General features: G+C 32.7%; 1 protein-coding gene across 2 annotated transcripts in view; it reads left to right on the plus strand.

Moving 5' to 3' along the window:
- Positions 1 to 250: 250 nt before the first annotated feature.
- LOC144975999 (serine/threonine-protein phosphatase 2A 56 kDa regulatory subunit epsilon isoform-like) overlaps positions 251 to 23635 on the plus strand; it is a 32768-nt gene continuing 9383 nt past the window's right edge. The window contains exons 1-11 of one of the 2 annotated variants that reach the window (XM_078920252.1): positions 251 to 732; positions 8083 to 8279; positions 9108 to 9209; positions 11646 to 11738; positions 12026 to 12156; positions 12716 to 12884; positions 14048 to 14101; positions 14883 to 14933; positions 16639 to 16758; positions 17278 to 17507; positions 20384 to 21763. In XM_078920252.1, the coding sequence (XP_078776378.1) occupies positions 591 to 732; positions 8083 to 8279; positions 9108 to 9209; positions 11646 to 11738; positions 12026 to 12156; positions 12716 to 12884; positions 14048 to 14101; positions 14883 to 14933; positions 16639 to 16758; positions 17278 to 17507; positions 20384 to 20468 (1374 nt within the window). In that variant the 5' untranslated portion in view covers positions 251 to 590 and the 3' untranslated portion in view covers positions 20469 to 21763. Of the gene's footprint in view, positions 733 to 8082; positions 8280 to 9107; positions 9210 to 11645; positions 11739 to 12025; positions 12157 to 12715; positions 12885 to 14047; positions 14102 to 14882; positions 14934 to 16638; positions 16759 to 17277; positions 17517 to 20383; positions 21764 to 23635 lie in introns of those variants that run through there. The other variant, XM_078920253.1, reaches the window with a different exon arrangement.

The raw sequence follows: 23635 nt of genomic DNA on the forward strand, positions 1-23635 counted from the left end.
ATATTGCTACCACCACCACCATCACTACTACTGCTAACAATTACTTCTTCAACCACTGCCGCCACCGCTATCATCATTAAAACAATCGTTTGGTATATTATCATATATTTTTGATCCCGATTCGAGACCAAAAATTGCTCATTGACAAATTCGTCACCCCAATTAGTCTGTAAATAATGTTATGAATAAACGTTACTCTACGTGTTTTGGTGACCTTAGCTAGGTCATGTTGAAATCCCGTTTATTTCTCGAAGTCCTTGAAGGAAGACGAGAGAAAGGCAACCATTATCTCAGTAGCAACACAGTGATATTTTGTTTTCATTTCTGGAATTTGGGCTTAGGGTCAATCAAAGGGAGATTGAGCCGGCATACTTGGGAAATATTTTGTTAATAATTTCATTGGTTTGATTGTTTACTTGTTTGGGATTTATTCTATGTATAAACAAACGTTTGTTTTCGGTGTCAAGTGTATCCACGGATTTTATGGAGAAATTGCAATGACATGATTTCCCCTCAGTTCTTCATGCACATGTGAATTATTTTAGATTTCTATCCCCAGCGGTCCTACCGCAATACTTTAGAATATCATAATGTCGGCCAAGCTTGCCGATCGCATTGACCCTTTCACTGCGAAAGCAACAATTAAATCGAAGAAGCAGAAACGGTCACAAGGTTCATCTCATTATCGTGCCAATACAGCTCCAGAACTTCAGGCGTTACCACATCTGAGAGGTATGAATATGAATTTGTTATTGTCAATTATAACGTCTTTTGTCGTGGCAGTATACTATAATTTTATCCAACCATTAAAGTTTTCTTTTTTGAAAAACGGAAAACTTATAATACTTGTAAATTCAAAATGGTCGTGAGTTGATTTGAGTCGAGACCTAGAGACAGACAGAGGCGCAAAGTCAAGAAGTAGAAGAAGTAGAAGTCGTCTGCTGGTGCTAGACCAGAGACTCGTTTATTTAGAGTTAGAGTTAGAGTGAGACATTTTTCTCTTCTGACTGGTATAATTATAGGAAGTGTCAATTGCCAAGGAGTGAGTCCTTGGTTAGGCACTTTGATAACTCCAGTCCAGTGGCCGCCGATAGGCTCACTGTAAGGTGAAACTCGTTTTTTGGAACTTTATTTTTGACCCTTTACTGTGTTGGTCACCATGGCGTTATTTGTGAACCTATGTGACTAATTTTGGTATCATTATAAAGGGCACAAAACAAGCTTTCTAACGGTGTATTTCATTCTTAATTCCTGATTGTATTTCTCAGAAAGCTTATGTAATAAAAATTTATAAATTTTTGAATTACAAGAACTTTTTAAATTATGGATACATTTTAATTATACTTCATACATCGATAGACAATTAATTGAAGAATATCTCTGCCAAATTTCATCAAAATTGATACACTCGCTCATTATTTTATTTTTCCCGCCACCAACCCCACTTTTTAGGACAAAAACCTCATATTTTTTTCCATTTTCATTTATCCTTCATTTTTTCCATACTTTCCATACATGAAAATGATTTATATGAAAATAAAGCTTATTTTCTGACCTTCAAAATGATATCTAACACTTTCCATTTATTTTTTAATTGAAACAAAATTACTGAAAACAATAAGTGGGCCATGTTGACTGCAAGACTCAAAATTTCCCGATAGCCGCGAGATGCTGGTTTTGAGGCAGCAGTGAGATCACAGATTCTCTCTGTAAAATTGACAAAAAATTTCAGTAGAAAAATATAAATAACTCTGGAACCGTAGGTCGTAGAGAAACAAATAAGGTATCAAATTTTATGTTTTTTCGAGTCCCATCCCCCTGACTGAGTCAAATCAAGATATTTTGAGTTTGAAAATTTTATCAAAGTGCCTACCTTGGTAGTTGACGGTTCATCAATTGCCAAGGAGTCAAATTGGAACTCTTCAGCCGCATGTGGTGATTTCAATCGGGCCTCAATCAGCTGCATGTGGTGATTTCAGTCGAGCCTCGATTTGCGCGCATACGTATCTCGAACCCCGTCACTTTCTTTTCTTCCATTCGCCATTCACTCATTCCTTGTCAATCGTTGTGGAAAGGATCAAGTCAACACTTGTTGGCATTTGTTTTTAATTTTTATGTCTTTTCACGAATTCCAAGATGAGTTAAAATAATATCAAACAAAAATTACTGTTGATTTTGGATTCAGCGGGGGGGAAAAAACGGAAGGACGAAGTGGCAAATCCCTGCCAACATGTCCTAGATTAAAAAAGAAAAGTAAGATTTCCTTTATTTTAAAGGAAATATACTGCACATCATCTTAATACGTAATAATTAACGTTAAACATTTGTGCAACAAGATCAATTCGTGACATGAATAGTAAATAGTTGATGATCTACCAACTGGCAAGGTCCGTAACAAAAAGAGGAAATATGAGAGAGAGAGAGAGAGAGAGAGAGAGAGAGAGAGAGAGAGAGAGAGAGAGAGAGAGAGAGAGAGAGAGACATGCACAGAGGAAAAAATGGCAGAGAGGGAAAAGAGAAAATGACAGAGAGAGTGTGTGAGAGAGAGAAAAAAAAAAGAGAAAATGACACAGAGACAGAAAGAAGAGTAAAAGAGAGTATTAATTAATATTGATATTAATACATAACATCACTCTGTGGCAATGCATCACTTCGTGACACTAAAGGTACTCCGTGGCAGTTAAAAGTACAGATGCGTAGTTGATGAACTGACACGGTCCTTGGCAATTGACGATTTGACAATTGTCAAGGTCCTTGGCAATTGACGCTACCATAATTATAACTATAAACAATTTCAAATAGTGCTGCAAAATTAATTACAAAACAAAAAAGATTTGAATTTGAACAGTCCTTGCCATTCCAAGTCCAGATCTGCCAACTGCCAACCCTCCCGATTTGATCCTGTTCCCCAACTCACGATTTCAGATTGATTTTCCCGATAAGAGTAAGAGCTTCGCATTTTTGACATTTCTAAAAGTAAAAGGGTATTTCCATTAAATAAATAACAATTGAGTAATACATAGTTTTAATATTTTTTATATCCGAATTAATATAAGGTTCCTTAACTTAATATAATCACCATATGTATGGTGCCACATTTTCAATTATTCATTTGACTTAGATCTGGTAAAAGTAATAGTAATAGCATCAGGATGACATCATCTTATACTAAAATGCAATCTCCCCCCCTCCCCCCAAACAAAAAAACACATACTCTACAATATGGTCCTTTTCCTGTAGCCTAAGTATTTTCTTTTATAATCTGCCCCTTGAATTTGTTATTAGTTATCAGTGTGGCAGGCTCAAGATTTGTCTAATCTGAAATTCCCTTTTCATTTTGAAAAGTTGGCAGGTCTGCATTCTGTTTGAATTGCAATGGCTACCAACAGTACAAGAAAGGGTTGGATTGAATACAAAATGGCTGCGTCTTTTCGGACCTCGGTCTGAATGCTTTTCTGACTCAGTCTGAATAGCCTCCCATGGCTATTCGGACTTCAGATCCAATGTGCATGGTTTTTTTTTGGACTCAGTCTGACGAATAGTCTTCCATGGCAGTATATATATATATATATATATATATATATATATATATATATATATATATATATATATATATATATATATATATATATATATATATATATATATATATATATATATATATATATATATATTTGATAATTAATATAGAATTGGTAGAAATCAAAATAACAATAATAGTAACTTTATTTGATAAGAAAGTGATCAAAAGTAACAAAAGTCATTTAAAGTAACTGCGGTCTCCAGGAAAAGCTTTGTTAAAAACACAACGTGATGTCTAAACAAAATCAGGACATTAAAAAAAAAAAACAACATATTCTAATGGTGTTAGACAGGCAACAATCCTTCTACAGTCCGAATCAGAGGTTATGAGAGTCAGGAGTCATTTTGACATGAGCAAAACAGAATTTCTTCTGAACTCTTCATCTGTATCTTTATCAGTTCTGCCCACTGCCGCACTGTGTTTCATTGCACACTCACGCACTTTGGACTTTGAGTCTGAATAGCCACGAGAGACTATTCAGACTCGAGTCCAAATTGCCACTTTGATACAAAATACCTACCTTTCTATGCATTTATAAATGTTTATACTCAATATGGAACGTTATGGTCTTCATCTGACCACACTAAGTTCTAAGCTCCAAGTCATCAAATTAACAAAAACATATTTTTAAGTCTATAAATGTTTCCCATTTATTTTGATGATCGAAGTTTTCATATTTTAAGTAATAAATGGGAGTGTGTCTGTTCGTGTATGCATATGAATGCTATAGATGATAATTGTCATAGTCATGCTTCTGGTAGGCACTAATATGAAAATTCAGCTTTCAAATGACAGTATAAAATCTTAATTACAATGATACAGTATATCATCTTATTGATAACCATTTGGATTTTATCTTTGCCATATAGAAGTAAGCAGAGTTTCATGCACCAAAAATTACTATATAAGAATTAAGCTGAATCTTTGTTCCAGCTGACTTAAGTGCAAGGTGATTCCATTGAAACATTGTGACGTCACTAGCCGATGAAAAACTCTGACCTCGGCAGTCGGAGATGAAATGGCGTTACCTTAGTAGATTTTTAAAATGAGTTTGATTTTATGGAAAACTGAAAGGGTATTATGGAATTAGTTTTGATAGAAGGAAAGCAAATGGTTGAATTTTATGGGGTTTACTTTTTAAAATATATTTTTTATATCCAAGTGCGTTTTTTTATGAACAAAAATTATGGCTTGTTTTTCCTTCCCACTGAAATTTAGTCACCTGTCAAGTAAGGCATTTTCTAAATTAATTTAAAGATGAAAATGAGAATGGTGCTAAAGGATAGAACATTTGAAGCCCTTTATTTTGGTGCTTAATTTATATTTTATGTAAATTAACACCAGAGATATCTTATTTTAACCAAGCCATAGTATTAGCCTGTAGCTCACAAACGATAAATAGTGGTCACATAGGTATATGGGATAACTATCACGACCTAGTCATGGTTATGCGCTAGGTGTTCAAATGCTATGTATTATTATTATTATTATTATTATTATTATTATTATTATTATTATTATTATTATTATTTTCAATTAACTCCAGATTCACTTCAGGTCAACCAATTTAAGGCAAATAAAAGACTATTTCACTATGATATTTTGAAAAATGTCTTATTTTACAAACATTTAGAATGAAAGAAAAGTCTATTTGTGTTTAAAACTGTGCAAAATGATTTTTTTGGCAAAAATGTTTCTATTGATTTTATTTCATCGATCACTATGATAACGGCTTTAAGGCGTTTAAAGAAACATGGAGCTATTTTTGGCATTAGATTCTTGTTGTTCTATAAGTATTCAAAATGAAAACTTTTCACATGTATCTCTAAAAATGCTGATCCTATATTTATATTAAGGGTCTTTGAATCTATATTTCACCAGTCAGTAGAAGTCATGACCCCTATCTTATCAGAAATAGGAACCCAAAATCTTCTAAGGCAATATAAAACAATTTTCTAATATGAGCTTTAATTTCCAGGAGAATCAGGCATGATTCATGGTTCATTTGTAAACCATCTGGTTAAAATAAAGGAAGAGGTATGATTTCAGGTGAAATTTTCTAACCAAAAATTAGGGCATGAACTCACTTCAGACTGGTGACTCGTGTAGCATTAAAAATAACACTTGTAACACAGCATTTGTATTTTTAAAAAATACAAGTCTCTTATTATGTTAGATAGAATCATTACAGTAGGTAATTCCTCCAGCTATTCCTCAGTGAATTGAAATATGGTCAGTTATCCATGTGAAGGGAAAGAAATCAGAAGAAAAAAAATCTTCACCTGTGCAAGCTGCACAATTAATACTAACCCAAGATAATTGTAACAGTTGATTTTTAACTAAGGGATGTATTTTACGTACTCTTGATTGCACTTATGATGTTAAATTGCTTGGCCTATCATAATAGTAACTGCCAATCCTTCCATAGCTTTTGTACTTTTATTGTAACTGATCTAAACATCTCTATTTGATTGAGAATTAGAAGCAGCAAGTTTACAATGTACATTTTAGAGGATTCCAGTAGGATGTGCCTCATTTGCATTTGGAAGAATATAGCTTATTGGTGACTATAATTGAAATTGTATATGTTTGTTTTTGAAGTCGATCATGACCTTAATTGCTTCAATTTTGGTTTACTGAAAAATATCATTTCAAAATGTTGGATCTCTCTTTGTTGTTTTCACAAATCTCATACATTTTGTTCTTAATCTGCACACTTATTTTACCTGCTATGTCAGTGGTGGGCTTCACAATGTTGGTTGGCTCACTATCTTGGCCGACCTGCCAACCTGTGCGATTAATCATATTTTAATACGATTTTTGGACTCAAATACGTGGATACGATTCCAAAGGATTTGGTACGATTTTATTTTTTTTCTCAAGCATGAATGATGTTGAAAATGACAACATGTCATACATCAATTGTTGACCGTGTTTCTGATTGATGCATCACAGTTAGTACTGTATTATTATCATTTTAGTTAGTTATATGTTGCCGGTTCACCAATATTTTTCTCATAACTTTTTGAGGATTTGCGTAGAATTATGCATTTAAGATTATTTTATACTTTAAATGGCATTAGGCCACATTTAAGCTTTTACCACTAGTTAAATAGAAAATTTTAAGTGAAAATTAAATTTAACTAACATCTTTGGCAATGAAGCTTTCAATTAAAAACTATGCTATAAGCTTAAACTTAAATGGATTATTTCCCTTTATAATTACTAAAATTACTCTAGTTTTTAAAAATTTAATGATCTTTTTTTTAAGATTTATTATTTTGTATGAGTGATTTTTTTTTTTTTCAATACCAACTGGGCAGCGTTAGGAACAAAATGGTTCAAAATGAATCCTCTAGAAGTATTTAACTTGTCTGTGATGTGTGTGAATTTCCCATCATTTGACCAGCAGTAATAGTATTAGTATGTAGTAGTAGTAGTAGTAGTAGTAATAGTGGTAGGAGTAGAAGTAGTAGTGGTAGTAGTATAGTACTCGTCTAGTATTAGTTGTAGGAATTGTCGTAGATGTATTAGGAGGAGTAGTAAATGCTATAAAAAAAAAGGGAGAGAGAGACATGGATCATTTGATAACATAATGGAAATTATCTTGTCACAGCTCCAAATTGTCATCTCAATTAGATTGAAGACCACTCTCACAAATATTTTATCTCAAAACCTTCAACTGATTTACTTGGCTGGCAGATGTATATCACCATCACAACTTCATTTGGGACATCAGCATTATCATCTCAAACCATCACAACCATGGCATCACCACGGTTACAACCACCGTCACAGCATTGTCACTGCCACAAATACCACCACCACCACATCACTTCTTCCATCACAACTAGAGCACCATTGCTACAACCACCACCTCCTCTTCTTCAGGCACTAGCATCAAATCAACGCTACCAACATATTTGGGGCCTTTTGGTCATTTCTTTGAGTGTTTCGAAAGCAACATCCTTAGATATTGCATTTCTGAGCCTTATATTGATTTAAAATGGTCATTAAGTTTTAGTTTCTCAATAAACCGATAATTTTGTAATTACTAGAGATTGCTGCAAACGAATGTTTGAATGATGAAGATCGGAGTTTATTTTTGATTTGGGTTTGATGTTAGCTTTCATATAAATTTTTCTATTTTGCGCACTTTTATTTTCCACACATGCGGACAAAATATACTTTTTTTTTGCTAAAAAATACACTTTTTAGTATCATAGAATACACTTTTCATTCTGGGAAGGTTGGCAGGTCCGTCTTGGCTAAATGTTCCTTATTTTAGTTTTTGGTAAATCACAGCTATGATGATATGATAAAGGTAAAAGCAGGAATCATTTGATAACGTTTTTTAAATTTTTGAGGAGGGTGATATTTTTGGTGGAATGGTCTTGCATTGTTTGAAATAAAATCAGTAATATTTTGTTTCAGCTTTAAGCTCATATGGCTAATGTTTTCATCTTAAATAATTCCGTGTGTATCTTTTTCTCTTTAAGATACCCCACAAAGTGAGCAGCAAGAGCTGTTTATCAAGAAATTGCAACAATGCTGTGTTGTATTCGACTTTATGGACCCTGTTACAGACTTAAAAAGCAAGGAAATAAAGCGTGCATGTCTAAACGAATTAGTAGATTATATAACAGCTACTCGCAATGTCCTTACAGAGCCGGTATATCCAGAAATAGTTCGAATGGTGAGTACAGAAAATAATTTAGAAAATATTTTATTATCTACCCTCGTTGAGTTAAAGTTAAATATTTGAAAGATCAATATTTTGTCAATTCAATGTCTAGATGTGTTACCTGAGATGTCATTCATAAGTTTTGCCAAATCGTATCTTATACATATCAAATTGTATCTTTTTAAGTACTTTTGTCTGCAACATAACTCTTTTCATTCATTTGCTTTATAATTTTGACATGAAATGAGATGATAATAATAGTCATAATGTAATATATTTATATTGCGCAAATTCTGCCACAGTGTTGCTACTGATAGAGGGACACATTAGGATGATCTTTTTCCTCTGTGTCTAGAGGAAACCACTGAATTTGATATTGGTTATGTTGGCCCACTTGAAACATAGGGTTGAAAAATAGTTTCTACTTGCGTCTTTTTCCTATTTGAACCGGATCTTTGGCAGGCTGGCTGTGTTTGTTTTATATCTTGGCATTAAAAAAAAAAGAAGTTGGCCTTTTTTTTCTTTTCTTTCTCAAAGTTGTTTTAAGGAAAGAGTTTGATGTTTTTGTTTTGCTTTTTTTTTAGGTTGTTTGGTCATAGAATAGTAAAAGATTCTGTCCTTTTTCTTTTTAAAAAAAGTTCAAAGTAATCAGGGATTTAAAACACAAAGAATTTTTGTATTTGAAATGTTTGCAAGTTTTTGCCAATACATCAGTAGGTAACCATGGCATGTTTTTATTCTTTGGTTTATTTAGACTGACCTTGTTTGAAATATTGTAAATTTGTATTGAAATTGAATAACAACCTAATTACACTGTTCCATCTGATCCTTTGTTTTCAGATTGCTTGTAATATCTTTCGAACTCTTCCTCCCAATGACAATCCTGACTTTGATCCCGAAGAGGATGATCCCACATTAGAAGCTTCATGGCCTCATTTACAAGTAAAGAAATAGAATACTATAAATGTATATATACAGACCTGTAAAACATAAAACTATAAATGGGAATCCTATTCACCAGTCAAAGCGCCTTACAAAGACTTTCTAATCAACAGCATAGCGTCTGTAGGGCGATAACACATTTTTTTCTGATACCGACAACACTGTTAATGTCCAGGTACTCATTTTACACCTGAGTAAGGTGAGATAATGTTAGTAAAGAGCCTTTTCCAAGGACTCAACTATGCACTGTAGGACTTAAACCCTTGAACTTCAGTCCTGAAAGTGAGTTTCACAATAGTTAGTCTCAAAATGTTCCAAGAAATAAGGTGTTGTTCGCGACACAAGTTTCACAGATAGAGTTCGTATGACAGATTTCAAACTGGGATCGTTTGAAAGTCAACAACATGGGATTTTGCCATGCAAATTTTGACACAAAACAAAAGAGAGGACAGGCTTTCACTTGAAACAATTTCCTCGGCTTAAAGTTAAAAAATGTAGGGTTTTTTTTCCTTTGATTTTAATTTTTTTTAAATGATTTTTTAGATGTTAACTCCCTCAAACACCAATTGAAAACTATACCAAAAGAAAGATCTGTCTTTCGCAGTTATTTTGGTACCATTTGTGAATAAATTTGATCATGGGAGTAGATCAGCCTTCATGGAGATTGTCTAAAGGTTTACTTTGGTCACAAAGCAGCGTAAGTTTCGATGAAGGGTGTGCTAAAAGTAATACAATTTAACCTATATTTTCAGAAATGCTATCCAAACAAATTTAACATTTTTAGAAAGAAGAAAAGCACTTTTAGACTGTGCAAGAAATACAGTCCAAGCGTAATTAGTAATCAAATGATGGTAGTTATAAAAGTCGGGTGATTTGAGAAAACCACTTGTGCTGACAGCAGAATTGGGAAGTTTGGAGTAGTTAGTAGTACAAAGATTTATGCAGAAACAAGAATTAAAAGAGTCGATTCAAAATGCATGGGATCAAATGATTATTCAAGACATTTAAAATCAATTGTGATCGACAGATCTTTGATTTGGTAAAAATGTATTGTGTTTCTTAAAACAATCAAGGAATTGAAATTTTCAACATATTTTCTTGATTAGTTGTGGATATATCTTTCAATACATGGATTTGATCGTGGTAAAATTTCAGACTTGCATCATTTGTAATCTGGAGACCATAGGTTTTTAAACTTTTCATTTTTTTTTCTTGCACCCAGTATATATATATATATATATATATATATATATATATATATATATATACAGTGGAACCTCCTGATTACGACACCTCCGAATAACGACAACCTCCTGATAATGACATTGACCCGTGGTCCCGATTTTTTTTCTATTTAAGATCAGTAAAAATAACCTCCAAATAACGACGCACTTTTTGATAAAACCTCAGAATAACGACATCATTTTGGCGATTTTCGGCAGTTTTCGTAGATATCTGATACTAAAAATACCGAGTATGAGTACTCAAAAGTTTATAAAAACGATTCCTGCTTGAACCAATGAGAACGCAGCCTTTTTTTTTTTTTTACGAATCTTGGCTGATATGCATTAATAAAAACCAAGGTATAAATGTAATTGTAAGCAAGTAAACACAAAATCTTGGAAAATGTGATATTATGTGGTGATAGAAGTAGTAGTAGTATAGTAGTAGTAGTAGTAGTATAGTAGTAGTAGTAGTAGCAGCAGTAGTAGTGTTTTTGTGGGAGGAGGAGGAGGAATTTTGTTTGTTGTAACACACTTTATTGTCACCTGGAACAACTACAAAAGACATCTAACTTCTACGTCATGGCACAAGACCGAAGGGCTAGAGCTCAGGTGGTCGCTGGTTCGGATAAGTAAGTAAGTAAGTAAGTTTGTTTTAAAGGGTTTTACAGGGCCTGTGACACATCTATGTCATATCAGCGCCAGTAAAAAGGAAGAAAATTGGATAGTAAAAAACATCCTAGATTTACAATTGAAATGACATAAGAAAAAGTAAGACAAAGGGGAATGGTTTAAATAGGGAACAGATGTAGATTCCAGGAGCACACTATCAGTGTATTCAGTTCAGATCACCTAAAAGTCTCATCCAGACTCACGCACAAGAACCCTCTAAGAGGAATACACTACAATGTTTTGTTTGTTTTGTCAATGTTAATAAAAACTGGTCTCGCGGGCCTTACCACGCTCACTTTGTCCGCCATCTTGGAAACCTCTAAATAACGACACCTCCGGATAACGAAATAAAAACTTGGTCCCATGGCATGTCGTTATCGGGAGGTTCCACTGTATATATATATATATATATATATATATATATATATATATATATATATATATATATATATATATATATATGCAGATTTTTTAATTTAAAAAAGTTTTAGCAATGTTATTTCTTCCTTAACAATTTTCCCCTTTTTTCTTGTTTTCACAGCTTGTTTATGAGTTCTTTCTGCGCTTTCTAGAATCTCCAGACTTCCAGCCCAGTTTGGCAAAAAAGTTTATAGACCAAAGATTTGTGCTACAGGTGATTTAACAAATGATAATTTGTGCTTTAGTCTTGGAAATGTTATTTGTTTTATACCTCCATGCCCCAACATTTTCAAGCTTCAAGAGAAAGAGTTAGAAATGGACATTCTTGAATACTTTCTTCAAAGCTAGTGTAAAAGGACATTTTCTACTTATCGATTGATATGTTGTGCTTTACATATTTCATTGAGATTCACTAAAAGGTGTATTTCATATATTGTTACATGATTTTTAAAAAATAAATTTATTTAATATGCGACAAAATATATGTACCTTTCTTTTCAGCTTCTTGAACTATTTGACAGTGAGGATCCCAGGGAAAGAGATTTTCTAAAAACCGTCCTCCATAGGATATATGGAAAATTTTTGGGCTTGAGAGCTTTTATTAGGAAGCAAATCAATAATATCTTCCTAAGGTACTGTGTGTTTGTGTACATATACATAATTATCATCATTCTATCTTCAACCCACTCATTATTGCATCAAGATCATTATTGACACCCTATAATCACCACTACATCCTCACGGTCATCACCTTCACACCATCATCATCATCATATCATCACCATTGTTATAATTGTCATCATCTCACTTATACCTTCCACTAACTTCTTCATGGACCAGATTAAATTTTATATTAGGCTGGTTTAGCAGATTTGAACCAATGCACGAATTTGCCATTAGAAGTTTATTTTTGTTTGTGCACAATTGAATGATACAAATTGTGACTTTTCTATAAGTTAAAATGACATTTTCATTTATTAAATGTATTTTTTACCCAGATTTTAGAGTAAAACATTCTTTGACCTGTTCTACTCTCTCCAAATAAGTTTTGTACGTCCATTAAAGGAGACTCTGATTTTATTGCCAAGATGTTATGTTTATAGATTTTGGCAAATTGTTTGATGAGGTCTAACCTTTTTTTTTCTTTTTTTTCTTGGAAGAATAATATTCTTGTTTAACTCATTCTCACAGGTTTATTTATGAGACAGAGCAATTTAATGGTGTTGGGGAGCTGCTTGAGATTTTAGGAAGTATCATCAATGGCTTTGCCTTGCCGTTGAAGTCTGAGCACAGGCTGTTTCTCATGAAAGTGCTGATCCCACTTCACAAATCTCGTAGTCTTAGTCTCTACCATGCTCAGGTGAGAGTTGTCATTTACTTTACATCCCCAATTGATCATATTTTATTTCTTTTTAATGAGTGGTCTTTTATATTAGGGTAAATAGTAGTTTCTTTTAAAATTTGGATTTTTAAAAGAGAAAAGAACTGAAGACAGGAATTAAACAATGATAAAACACCCTTAATAATTTCATAGAGAGAAAAAAAGCTTTTAATGTGCGTTTTGGGTCTAATTATTAGGAAAATCCTTCCCCCCCAAAAACTTGATTTTGAGATTTTGGTGGAACACTGTTTCATTATTTTAGAAATAATATTATTGAAGTCCAACTTCTAGGTGTTGTTCCCGACCCCCCATAGTGGGCGGGAAGGGAAGAATATGGAGGTTATTCCTTCGTTCGTTTTTTTGTGGAAAATTTGCCTCAAGATTGTTTTATTTTTTTATGATGTACTTCCAAATCAGGTCGCAAAATGAGTATCAACACATAAAATGTATTTTTCTCACCAAAAATGTTTTTTAAAATTCGATACAGAATGATTAAAACCATCCAATATAGGGAAGTAATAATTTTTCAGAAAAGACCCAAACTATAAGGCTCTATTTCAAGGCAATGCTGAAATAAATCAGTCATTACCCAATTTGCAATATTGCAAAGGCTGCAATAGGGATTAATATTTTTTTTAAGAGGAGGGAGGAAAGGGGGGAATTTCTGAAAAAAAAACAATCAGAAATCTGAATGTTCTTGAATAAGATAAAATGCATTAGCCTCTTAATCATCTTGTTCTGCGCTCTCGCCCTCTCTCAAGAGGAAAATGTTACCTATGCAGGTCAGAATAATTTGGGATTTCAGTTTTCAATATGGATAAGTAGATTTAACAATGTTTGATTTTTGTTAAAAGCAATTTTCTAAATTATATTTAAACTTGTTGCCATTTTTCACCCCTCGTTCAACATTTTTTTCACTTAAAAAACAAAAACAGATAAACTATCCAATTTTTTTTTGTCTTATTCTTGATAGATATTGCCAGTGACATTGTCAAATCTTGAGACCACGAGTAGTTTATTATAGTTTGTGCTGCCACTTATTTCGGGTTGAAGACATGTGCCATGTGCTTCTGTTATCTTGAAGGATGTTGTTTAGTAATGGAATTGTTTTTTTTTAATTTTAATTTTTTTTTCTATTTCAGCTTGCATATTGTGTTGTCCAGTTTTTAGAAAAAGATGCTGCATTAACAGAAGAGGTAATATTGCTTTATGATTAAAGTTTTGATGAGATATTTCAGTGTCGTATACAAATTTATGTGTTTTTTTTTGATGGGTTGAGACCCATATCAGGAGAATGTTCCACCTGTGAGTGAAGTAAAGGGGTCAAAATAAGTCCATTATTGCTGTGTTTTTAAGTCGCCTTTCATCTTGCAGTCTTGATATGAGGCATATTTCGTTTTGCACAGTTCTTGTCATCACACTTTCACTAATGAAAACCATAAAATGTATATTTCTATGAGATCTATATGTCAGCTGTGTCAAATGGTTGTTTTTGTAATATTTGAGATACACAAACATCAATATAAAGTTATTTCAAAAGGCTGTGAAGAAATTTTGTTTGATCACCTTCTCTGTGTTTTGTAGATTGGAGTTATACAAGAGACTTTTGTTTCAATTGATTCCTATTTATAAAACATTGTTTAATTGAGGATCATAATACACCACTGTTCAAAACATCTTATATAAAAAAGATTGTGAAACTAAAAATTTATTTTCCTCCTTCATCTGTGGCTATTTCATACTAGATATCAGATATCAGTTACAGTTAAGTCTGTGAGACAAAGGATTCGTTTTTATTATATCAAAAGTCTGTTTGTTATGTTGATGAATAAAAAAAAAAAAAAACTCCCTCTTTAAAAGAAAAGAAAAGAAAAAGCGAAATCATTTTTCTCATCAAATTGGATTTAATCTCATTGCATATGTGCACATGGAAGTAAAGTATAATTTATACAATGCATACTTTTCTTTCTTAATCAGGTGATAAAAGGCTTATTGAAGTTCTGGCCCAAGACGTGTAGTCAAAAAGAGGTAAATTTTGATATTTAAAAAAAAAAATTCTAACATCAAAGACATTTTAATTTGATTTTTCAAATGTATATATATCATGTGTCATAACCTGCCTTAGATTAGTTGTTATTGTTTTGTTGTGTTTTTGTGTGTTTTATATTTTGTTTTTTAAAAACTTGAATGATAATTGAATATGTAAAATGAATGTTATTTATAGACCTGTAAATTCTCAGTCAATTAACTGAAATCAGTCAATCCGTCAAATTCAAATATTTTTAAAAAGGAAAGAAAGAAATGAAGAAGAAAGAAAGAATTCATGAATCGTAGTCGAATGACTGTGAAGTAATTAGGAATGTTCCACAGCGCTACGCATAGCTCAAGAACCGCTTATATTTACGATGGATATGTTGCCAAGGCTAAGTGACGCTTCTTAGAATTGCCGTGTCTGAACACCCCCCCGTGTATTTTCACACAGCCTTCGTGAAATTATCTTTTCACTTTCCAAACCTGTCGTTATCCCAATGGTAGCCAATTTTAACTGAGCCGCCGAGTGATAAATTTCACTGTTTCGTCTAAGCCAAAATTGACCACATTTACTTGGTAGAACCTAAAAGTATGATAAAGTTTAATGCGAAAGCCGGAAGTGCGTTATGAAGACACCTTCAAATCGAAAGTTATATGATTGCTACAAGCACATCTCGATTGCCTCACGTTGCAAACAAACTGGTTGACCGTTTCTTCACTGATGTGGGTCCCTAATTATAAGAAACAATTGTAAGTAGCCTAATTAATTCCCACGTAAATTAGTTTTCTGCGCTTGTTTTGCTCAAGTGAGCTTGCTGTTTACTATTCATCTTGATTCTTTGGATTTTTATGATACGATACGAAGAGTTTCAGTGAGGTTCAGTTTCAGTCTCAGTCTCAGTCAATTTTTATAGAGCTCATTTACAGGTCTATATTTACAAATCACACTTTCGTGGACTTACTATGCTCGGTGTGCTTCCCAATGCTTTTTCAATTTTTCCAGCAGTCCATATTGGGAAACAATCTGTCTTTTTCAGTAAAAGTAGTATATAACAGGGCAGTCAATAGCTGGCAACATAAAACAAGATAATAAATAAAAAATAATAAATAATTTTTTAAACAGATTGAGTTTGAATGGCAGTGTATGAAATCAATGACAATGGCATTACATATTTTATGAATTGACATACGTCCACGAATGTTTTTATACAACTATTATTAGTAGACATATTTTCAGTCATTCAGATTTTGGAAACGTCAATCTGAAAAAAATCTGGATCAAAAGTTCTAACTGTATAACAAGAACATCAGCAATAACAACAATGATAAAAATGATAATGATACGGTTAACAAGAAAAAGAAGAATAACAATTGTTAATAATGATGATTATCCATCCTTATATTAAATGAGCTGAAGTAAAGTAAAGTAAAACAAAGAGGATATTTTACTGGACTTGGAAAAATTCTATTAAGATTTGAAATGGTTACAGATACTTAAATAGATCTGTGTGTGGGAAATTTTTACCCTGATAAAATGGCATTTAAGTTATATTGCTTTCCTCGCCATATTTTTGGAAATTGTATGTCATCAATGTAAAAATTCTAGCTGAAAAACAAATGAACATGCTGCTTGTATTCGTTTGACTACAGTCATTGTAATGAGGGGATTGCTTGTGATAATAATTACAATATTTTTTCTCAGGTCATGTTTTTGGGAGAAGTAGAAGAAATTCTGGATGTGATAGAACCTACTCAATTTCAGCGGATACAAGAGGATCTCTTTAGGCAGATTGCAAGATGTGTGTCCAGTCCACACTTTCAGGTATATGATACAAAAGTTAGAATATCCTCTACCATGCCTGATATTAAGAGCAGTGAAATACTATAGTGAGGATGTCCATTTAATGGTTTATTGGGGTTTTTTTTGGGTTTTTTTACCTCATTGTTTTCTCCTATAACAGGTTTTTCAATGGACTTTTAAAAAGTTCTGATGATGTAAAACATGGTGTGCAGACATTTTTACTTTGATTTTCTTCAGACTTGTACAGTGAAAACCTTACTATACACCTATATCTTTGTCATGCTACATACCTTACTAAGTACCAGCACAGACCATCAAATACAGAATAAATCTGTTTGGTGTATCATTTTTAAATTTTTTTTTTTTTTTGGAGGTCCCAGAACATAAAGGATTAATGAGGTTTTATTCTGTTTGTACGAGCAGATGATTAATAAATCTCTTTTTTGGTTTTGAAAATTGGTTCTTCTAGAGACGCTCTACCCCATACAATTGATACCGGGGTGTTGAATGAGGCATTAATTTTGTTTTATTTTATTACAGGTGGCAGAGCGAGCGCTTTACTTTTGGAACAATGAATACATCATGAACTTAATAGAAGAGAACTCCAATGTTGTCTTGCCCATCATGTTTCCAGCTCTTTACCGCATCTCCAAGGAACACTGGAATCAGACGATTGTGGCGCTAGTCTACAATGTTTTAAAGACATTTATGGAGATGAACAGTAAACTATTTGATGAACTTACCGCTAACTACAAATCTGAAAGACAGAAGTAAGTTTAGTGTTGTTTAATTTGAGTAGATGGGAGTTCCAATAGCTTAGTTGATAGAGCACTCGCTTCACAAGCAAAGGGATTGTGTAAATTCTCAGTCAATTAACTCAAATCGTCAAATTCACATATTTTTGAAAAGGAAAGAAAGAGTTCATGAATCGTAGTCGAATGACCGTAAAGTAATTAGGAATGTTCCATAGCGCTACGCATGGCTCATTGGCCGTTTATATTAACGAAAGATATATTGTCAAGGCTCAGCGACACTTTTTAGAATTGCAGTGTCTGAACACATCCCAGTGTATTTTCACACAGCCTTCATGAAATTATTTTTTCACTTTCCAAACCAGTCGTGATCCCACTGGTAGCCAATTTTAACAGAGCCGCTGAGCGATAAATTTCACTCTTTCGTCTAATCCAAAATTGACCACATTTCCCTTGGAAGGAAGTAAAAGTATGAAAAAACTAAAAAGCGAAAGCCGGAAGTGCATTATGTGGACACCTTCAAATCGAAAGTTAGGGATTGCCACAGTACATCTCAATTGCCTCACATTGTAAACAAACTGGTTGATCGTTTCTAGTTTCTTCACTGATTGGGTACCTAATTATAAGGAACAATGGTAAGTAGAGTAGCCTAATTAATTCCTGTGCAAATTAGTTTTCTGCCATTGTTTTGCTCAAGCCAACTTGCTGTTTACTATTCATTTAGATTCTTTGGATTTTTCCGCTACGACTACGACGAATTACGAAGAGTTTCAGTCAATTTTCATAGAGCTCATTTGTTAGGTCTAAGATTATTTTTCTGACTCCCCGGTCTATTGTGATTGGCAAGCTGGGTCAGTTAGATCTGACTGAAATTATTTTGCGATAGACTAGTATCCTGTCCAAAGGATAGCAAACAATTGCTTTATATCATTTCATGCTTTAGAAACCTTGATAGACATCATGGGCTTATTGGCTCTGAAGCACTGCTTTTCAACATTGGTAGATGCCATTTATATGCCATAATTTAAAACACGGAGAAATCCATATGCCAATAGATCTGTTATGATAATGTATTCATTTTGGTTGGCCTTAATACACGTGAATTTTTGTTGTTTTTCTACCTCAGAGTGATAGATATTTATCCCCTCAGACATCTGAGCTTGGATATTTATATGACCTTTGCTATCCGTCTACCTTGAGTCCCTGTTCCAGACTGACATCAATTTAATTATGTCCAGGCCCTGCCTGGAGTCCTTAGCAAGATGACCATATATTTTTATAGACAATATTTTTTTTCGCTTATTAATTAGTCTTGTGTGTTTGGTATATGTTATGATCATTTAAAGTTTTAACCCTTTTGAACAATCCTGTTTCATAACTGGGTGTGTCTTTTGGGTAGCCTTAGACAAAGGACAAAGAGATTTTTATCGAGCGCTTGTTTTAGTAGATAAAGCTCTTTGTTTAAAATTTAGAATCTTTTGACTTTTTCCATCATCTTTCCTGTACTCCAGCTAACATAAAATTGTAAAAAATGTCTAATAAGCCCTAAATTAAAATCAGTTCAAATCATCTTCGCTTGTCTTGATGCTGAAATCACCTCAGGTCAATAAATTTCTTATAAACTAATAGACAAAATCAGTTTATCACACATCAAGGAGTTCATATTGACTTAATGATGTGTTTAAAACCTCCACTATGCTTTGTAAGTGTGCAATTTTCTCTAATACTCATCATTTTTTTAAAAGATAAGACAAAAGCAACTTTATTGAAAGCAGCATACAAATACAAATGACTGCATCTAATTTATTTGACAGAATGTGATGAGATCTGATATATATATATATATATATATATATCAGATCTCATATATATATATGAATTACATAAGGTCACTCACATATTTTTTGCCGATACAATTGTTTCTATGTCCTCCATTTCATCAGTCGACATTTATCCATAGTAGGATGGTAGTTCTTAAGAGCTGAACTATACATATTTGTTTGCTGGCAAAATTACTTTCTATCAGATCTAACAGATCCAGCTACCACTCCTTGCTCTCTGAGTGGAGTCTTTTAACCTCTCATAGTGGGCAGGGAGGCACTTATCCCCCAATATTTGTTTTCCAACTTGGAATGAGATTGCTTGGTTTTGTTCTGGCCCTGGCTGGATTCCTTGCTGGGAGGGAAACGGTTGAAAGATTATAGATTTCGGAGATTATATTTTTTACCTTGTAAATCATCTCTCTGTTATGCATCGTTATTTATTATTATTTTAAAAAAATAATGGTTTGTAAACATTTGAGTGTATTCCTCTTGGTTTGATCCTGTTCTTGTGTCAGGATGAAACTTTTAGGTAATTTCAAACTAAGCGCACCGAGAGTGTGAGAAATCTACACATGTTCACTATTTGAACCACTCCCCTTAGTCTTAATTTTTTGTGTGCTTTCAATTGCAAACCTTGAATTTTTTAACTATACCATTTTCTTCCTTTTTACTGGCGCTGAAATGACCAGAATGTGTCATCAGTGTAGTAAAACCTTTAAAAAAAAACTCCAGGTGCATGCTCGATGGCTCAAACCTAAATTAAGTAATGGTGTAAGTGTAAGACTGCTTCGACACACACTTCAGCATGGTGGAAGGGATAATTTGAAGGTTAAGTTGGTGAAGTAGAGGTGAGGTTATATGCACACAAACACCACTTAGTCACTTCTCTTGTTTTTGTTTTTCTTTTTGCATTCAGTTTGGCTTTTTTAAAGTTTTGAAACTCTGCATTGCCATGCATCCATTTTCACTTTGTTTTCAATGTCTTTGAATCCTCAATTTATGAGGTTTGTATAATCTGAAGAATTTTGAGATCTTACTTTATTTATTAATTTAATTTTCTTTTATTTTCAGGGAGAAGAAGAAAGAAAAAGACAGAGAGGAGCTATGGAAGAAACTTGATCGTTTGGAGATTAACAAGAAAAACAAAAAATCTTAACATCTTTGATCTGTTATTTTGAATTTGTGTGGGATTTGTGTAAATGTTAAATAAATAACCCACTGTCCAAATATATTTATTACATCATTTTCTGGTAAAAAATATTTTGTTTGTGGTATACTATTTTTTGTGTCTATTGTTAGCATTTTGTTTTGCATGGAAGATATCATCCTTGCCTTGTTGTTGGTTTTCGGTTTCTGTGTTGATCAATTGTTTTTCTTCTTTTATTTTTTTTTTTTAATCAAGTTTTTTCTCTCTCTGGTTTTGTCAGAAACTTAAATTATAGTCCCTTTTTTATAAAGGGAAGAAATAGGAGACTTCCTCAATTATCTGGATTTGCGGACCTTAAGCTCTTACAGTTGTCAATGCTATTCTAACTATTTGAAAATCAACAAACAATGAAAGACTTACCAGGCACAATAAACAATGTAATTTAAGTGCTGCCTTACTTTTGAATGTCTGCAAACAATGTTATTACATTGTCGTCTTCAAAATATCTGCTTTCTGATCAATATTAATTGTAATTTTAGCCTAAAAGCTATAGTTCTTGATCATATCCTGCTTTCGTGCGTGTGCCTGCTTGAGTACATTGATCCCCATTCCCAATTTGTGCCAAAATGCTTTACTTAGTTTGATTTCTATTTTCTAAAAATCCTAATTCAACCACTTTCTCCTCGACCACCCCCCCCCCCCTCTCTCTCTCTCTTTATCTCTCTCTCTCTCTCCCTCTCTCTCTCTCTCTCTCTCTCTCTCTCTCTCTCTCTCTCTCTCTCTCTCTCTCTCTCTCTCTCTCGTTAATGCTTTTAGTTAGCTTTTTTTTTCTTTGCTTTTGAATTGCGAGATTGAAGTGATACCTGTTACATTATGTATCATGTTTGTGGAAGTTGTTTTTGTTGTTTTTTTTGGTTTGTTTGTTTTTTTTTGGTTTGTTTTTTTTTGGTGGGGGGTGGGTGGATTGGGGGGGGGGGGGGGGGGGTGTCTCCAACATTTTTGAATGACTGGATAAGCTTGGTAGATATTGAGTCCAATCTTTTGTTAACAATATCTGTGTCACAAATTTTTTTAAAAATCCAAGCTGATACCTACTTATCCATTTTATAAATTTATTTATTCATCCCCAAATATATATTTTTTCTTTTGTTTCCAGGTTTATTTTATTTATTTTTTTATTATTTTTTTTTTAGATTTGAATTTACTTTGAGAACCAAGTAAATATTTTGCGGGAACATTTATTTTTCGCTTAAGCTGGAGTTGTAGATTTTGTTTATTGTGCTTGGGAGAAGAAAAAGGAAAAAGAACCCCAATCCTTTGGCAGGTTCCAAGGGGCAATACAAATGAATCACTAAAGAGAATTATCTTGTATACAAGAGATAAGATTAATAACATTTTTGTTTTCAAATTTGTGATCATGTTTTGATATATTATTTATTATTATTATTTTAATGTATTTTGTTTTCATTAGTTTTTATTTTAAAAATGGTCTTTGTTTTCATTCGTTACCCTGACATGTACCATTTACATGTCCAAATGTTTAGAATATTTGAACAGGTTCAAAGATTAATAACATCACAATATATTTAATTCTTTGAAGAAGTTCAAAGATTATAGTTGCTTTTATTTGCACGATCAGTTTCATTATCATTATTACCTTTTGAATTACTGTATTGTTATTTTTTTTTTTTTTTCGTTTTATTTTATATATATTTTGTAATGTTTGCCAATTTTACTGAATTGTGTATTACATCAGACCAATATGATCAGAGGTCAACACCAATAAGGTAAATGTTATATGAAAGTTGTCTTTACTGTATCAACTAGAACACTCAAAAGACTTGATAATTCTTTTTTTTTTTTTTTCTTCTTTTTTTTTTCTTTTCTTTCGATTCAGGTTTGATAAGAAAACCAAGAAATATTTGGAATCAGACATTTAATATTTTTTTCTTATTCTTTTATTATTGGTTTGATACCAACTTTCCAATTGTGTATTTACTTTTTTAAAACTTTAAAAAGTAGCTATTATTATTATTATTATTATTATTATTATTATTATTATTATTATTATTATTATTATTATTATTATTATTATTATTATTATTATTATTATTATTGGATTATCATCATCAATTAATTACCTTGGTTTTATAATATTTTTCTATTGTTTCATTTTCAAGTTAGTTTTCAAATAGGAAATTAAATCTGGACCGAATGTTCAATTGAGATGAGTGTTTGTGGTATGCCTTTTTTTTTTTTTTTAAATTAATTATATTTTTTTCAAAGCATTTTTTTTCTTTTTGTGTGGCTGTTACTGTTGTTATTGTCATTATTGTTGTTGTTGTTATTTTATTATTATTGTTATTGTTATTTTTAGTAGTATTATTATTTTTATTATTATTATTATTATTGCTGTTTTTGTTGTTATTAATCACGATCATCATCAACAACTTCCATCATACATTATGTTCGATTAAAAAAAGTGTAGGGTTACAAACCTTAATTATAACAAAATTATGTAAAGCTTTCCTTTAAAGTTTTGTTTCTGGGTGGGGTTCCTGACCTCCCATAGTGGGCAGGGAGGTACATACTGTGTCTTCTATCCCCCAATGTCTGTTTTCCAACATGCTTTCTGTCTTTGTCTTGGAATGAGATTACTTGGTTTTGTCCTGGCCCTGGCTGGATACCCTAGCTGGGAGGGAAACAGTCAAATGTATAGTTAGAGTTTTGGGAGATGATATTTTTTTCCTTGTAAATCATCTCCCTGTTATGCACTGTATTGTTTTGTTTAAATATTATATATGATTTTTAAACATTTGAGTGTATCCCTCTTCTTAGTTGGGACCTGGGCTTGTGTGTGGATGAGACTTTTAGGTGATCTCAAACTAAGTACTTTGATAGTGTGCTCTTGGAATCTACATCTGTTTCCTATTTGAACAAATTCCCCTTTGTCTTACCTTTTCTTGGGTGCTTTGATTGTAATTCTAGAACTTTTGACTATCCCATTTTCTTCCTTTTTACTGGCGCTGATATGACCTTAATGTGTTGCAAGCGCCGTAAAACCCTTAAAAACAAAAACAAAACAACCAAACAAAGTTTTGTTTGGTGGTAATTTTCTATTTTAGCTATTTACAACAGCTAAACAAGTACAAGTATTACTTTTTCAAGGCAAAGTT

The sequence above is a fragment of the Berghia stephanieae genome, chromosome 1 (genome assembly GCF_034508935.2).
Source record: "Berghia stephanieae isolate SIO BIC M18660-M18661 chromosome 1, UCSD_Bste_1.3, whole genome shotgun sequence".
NCBI lineage: Eukaryota > Metazoa > Mollusca > Gastropoda > Nudibranchia > Aeolidiidae > Berghia > Berghia stephanieae.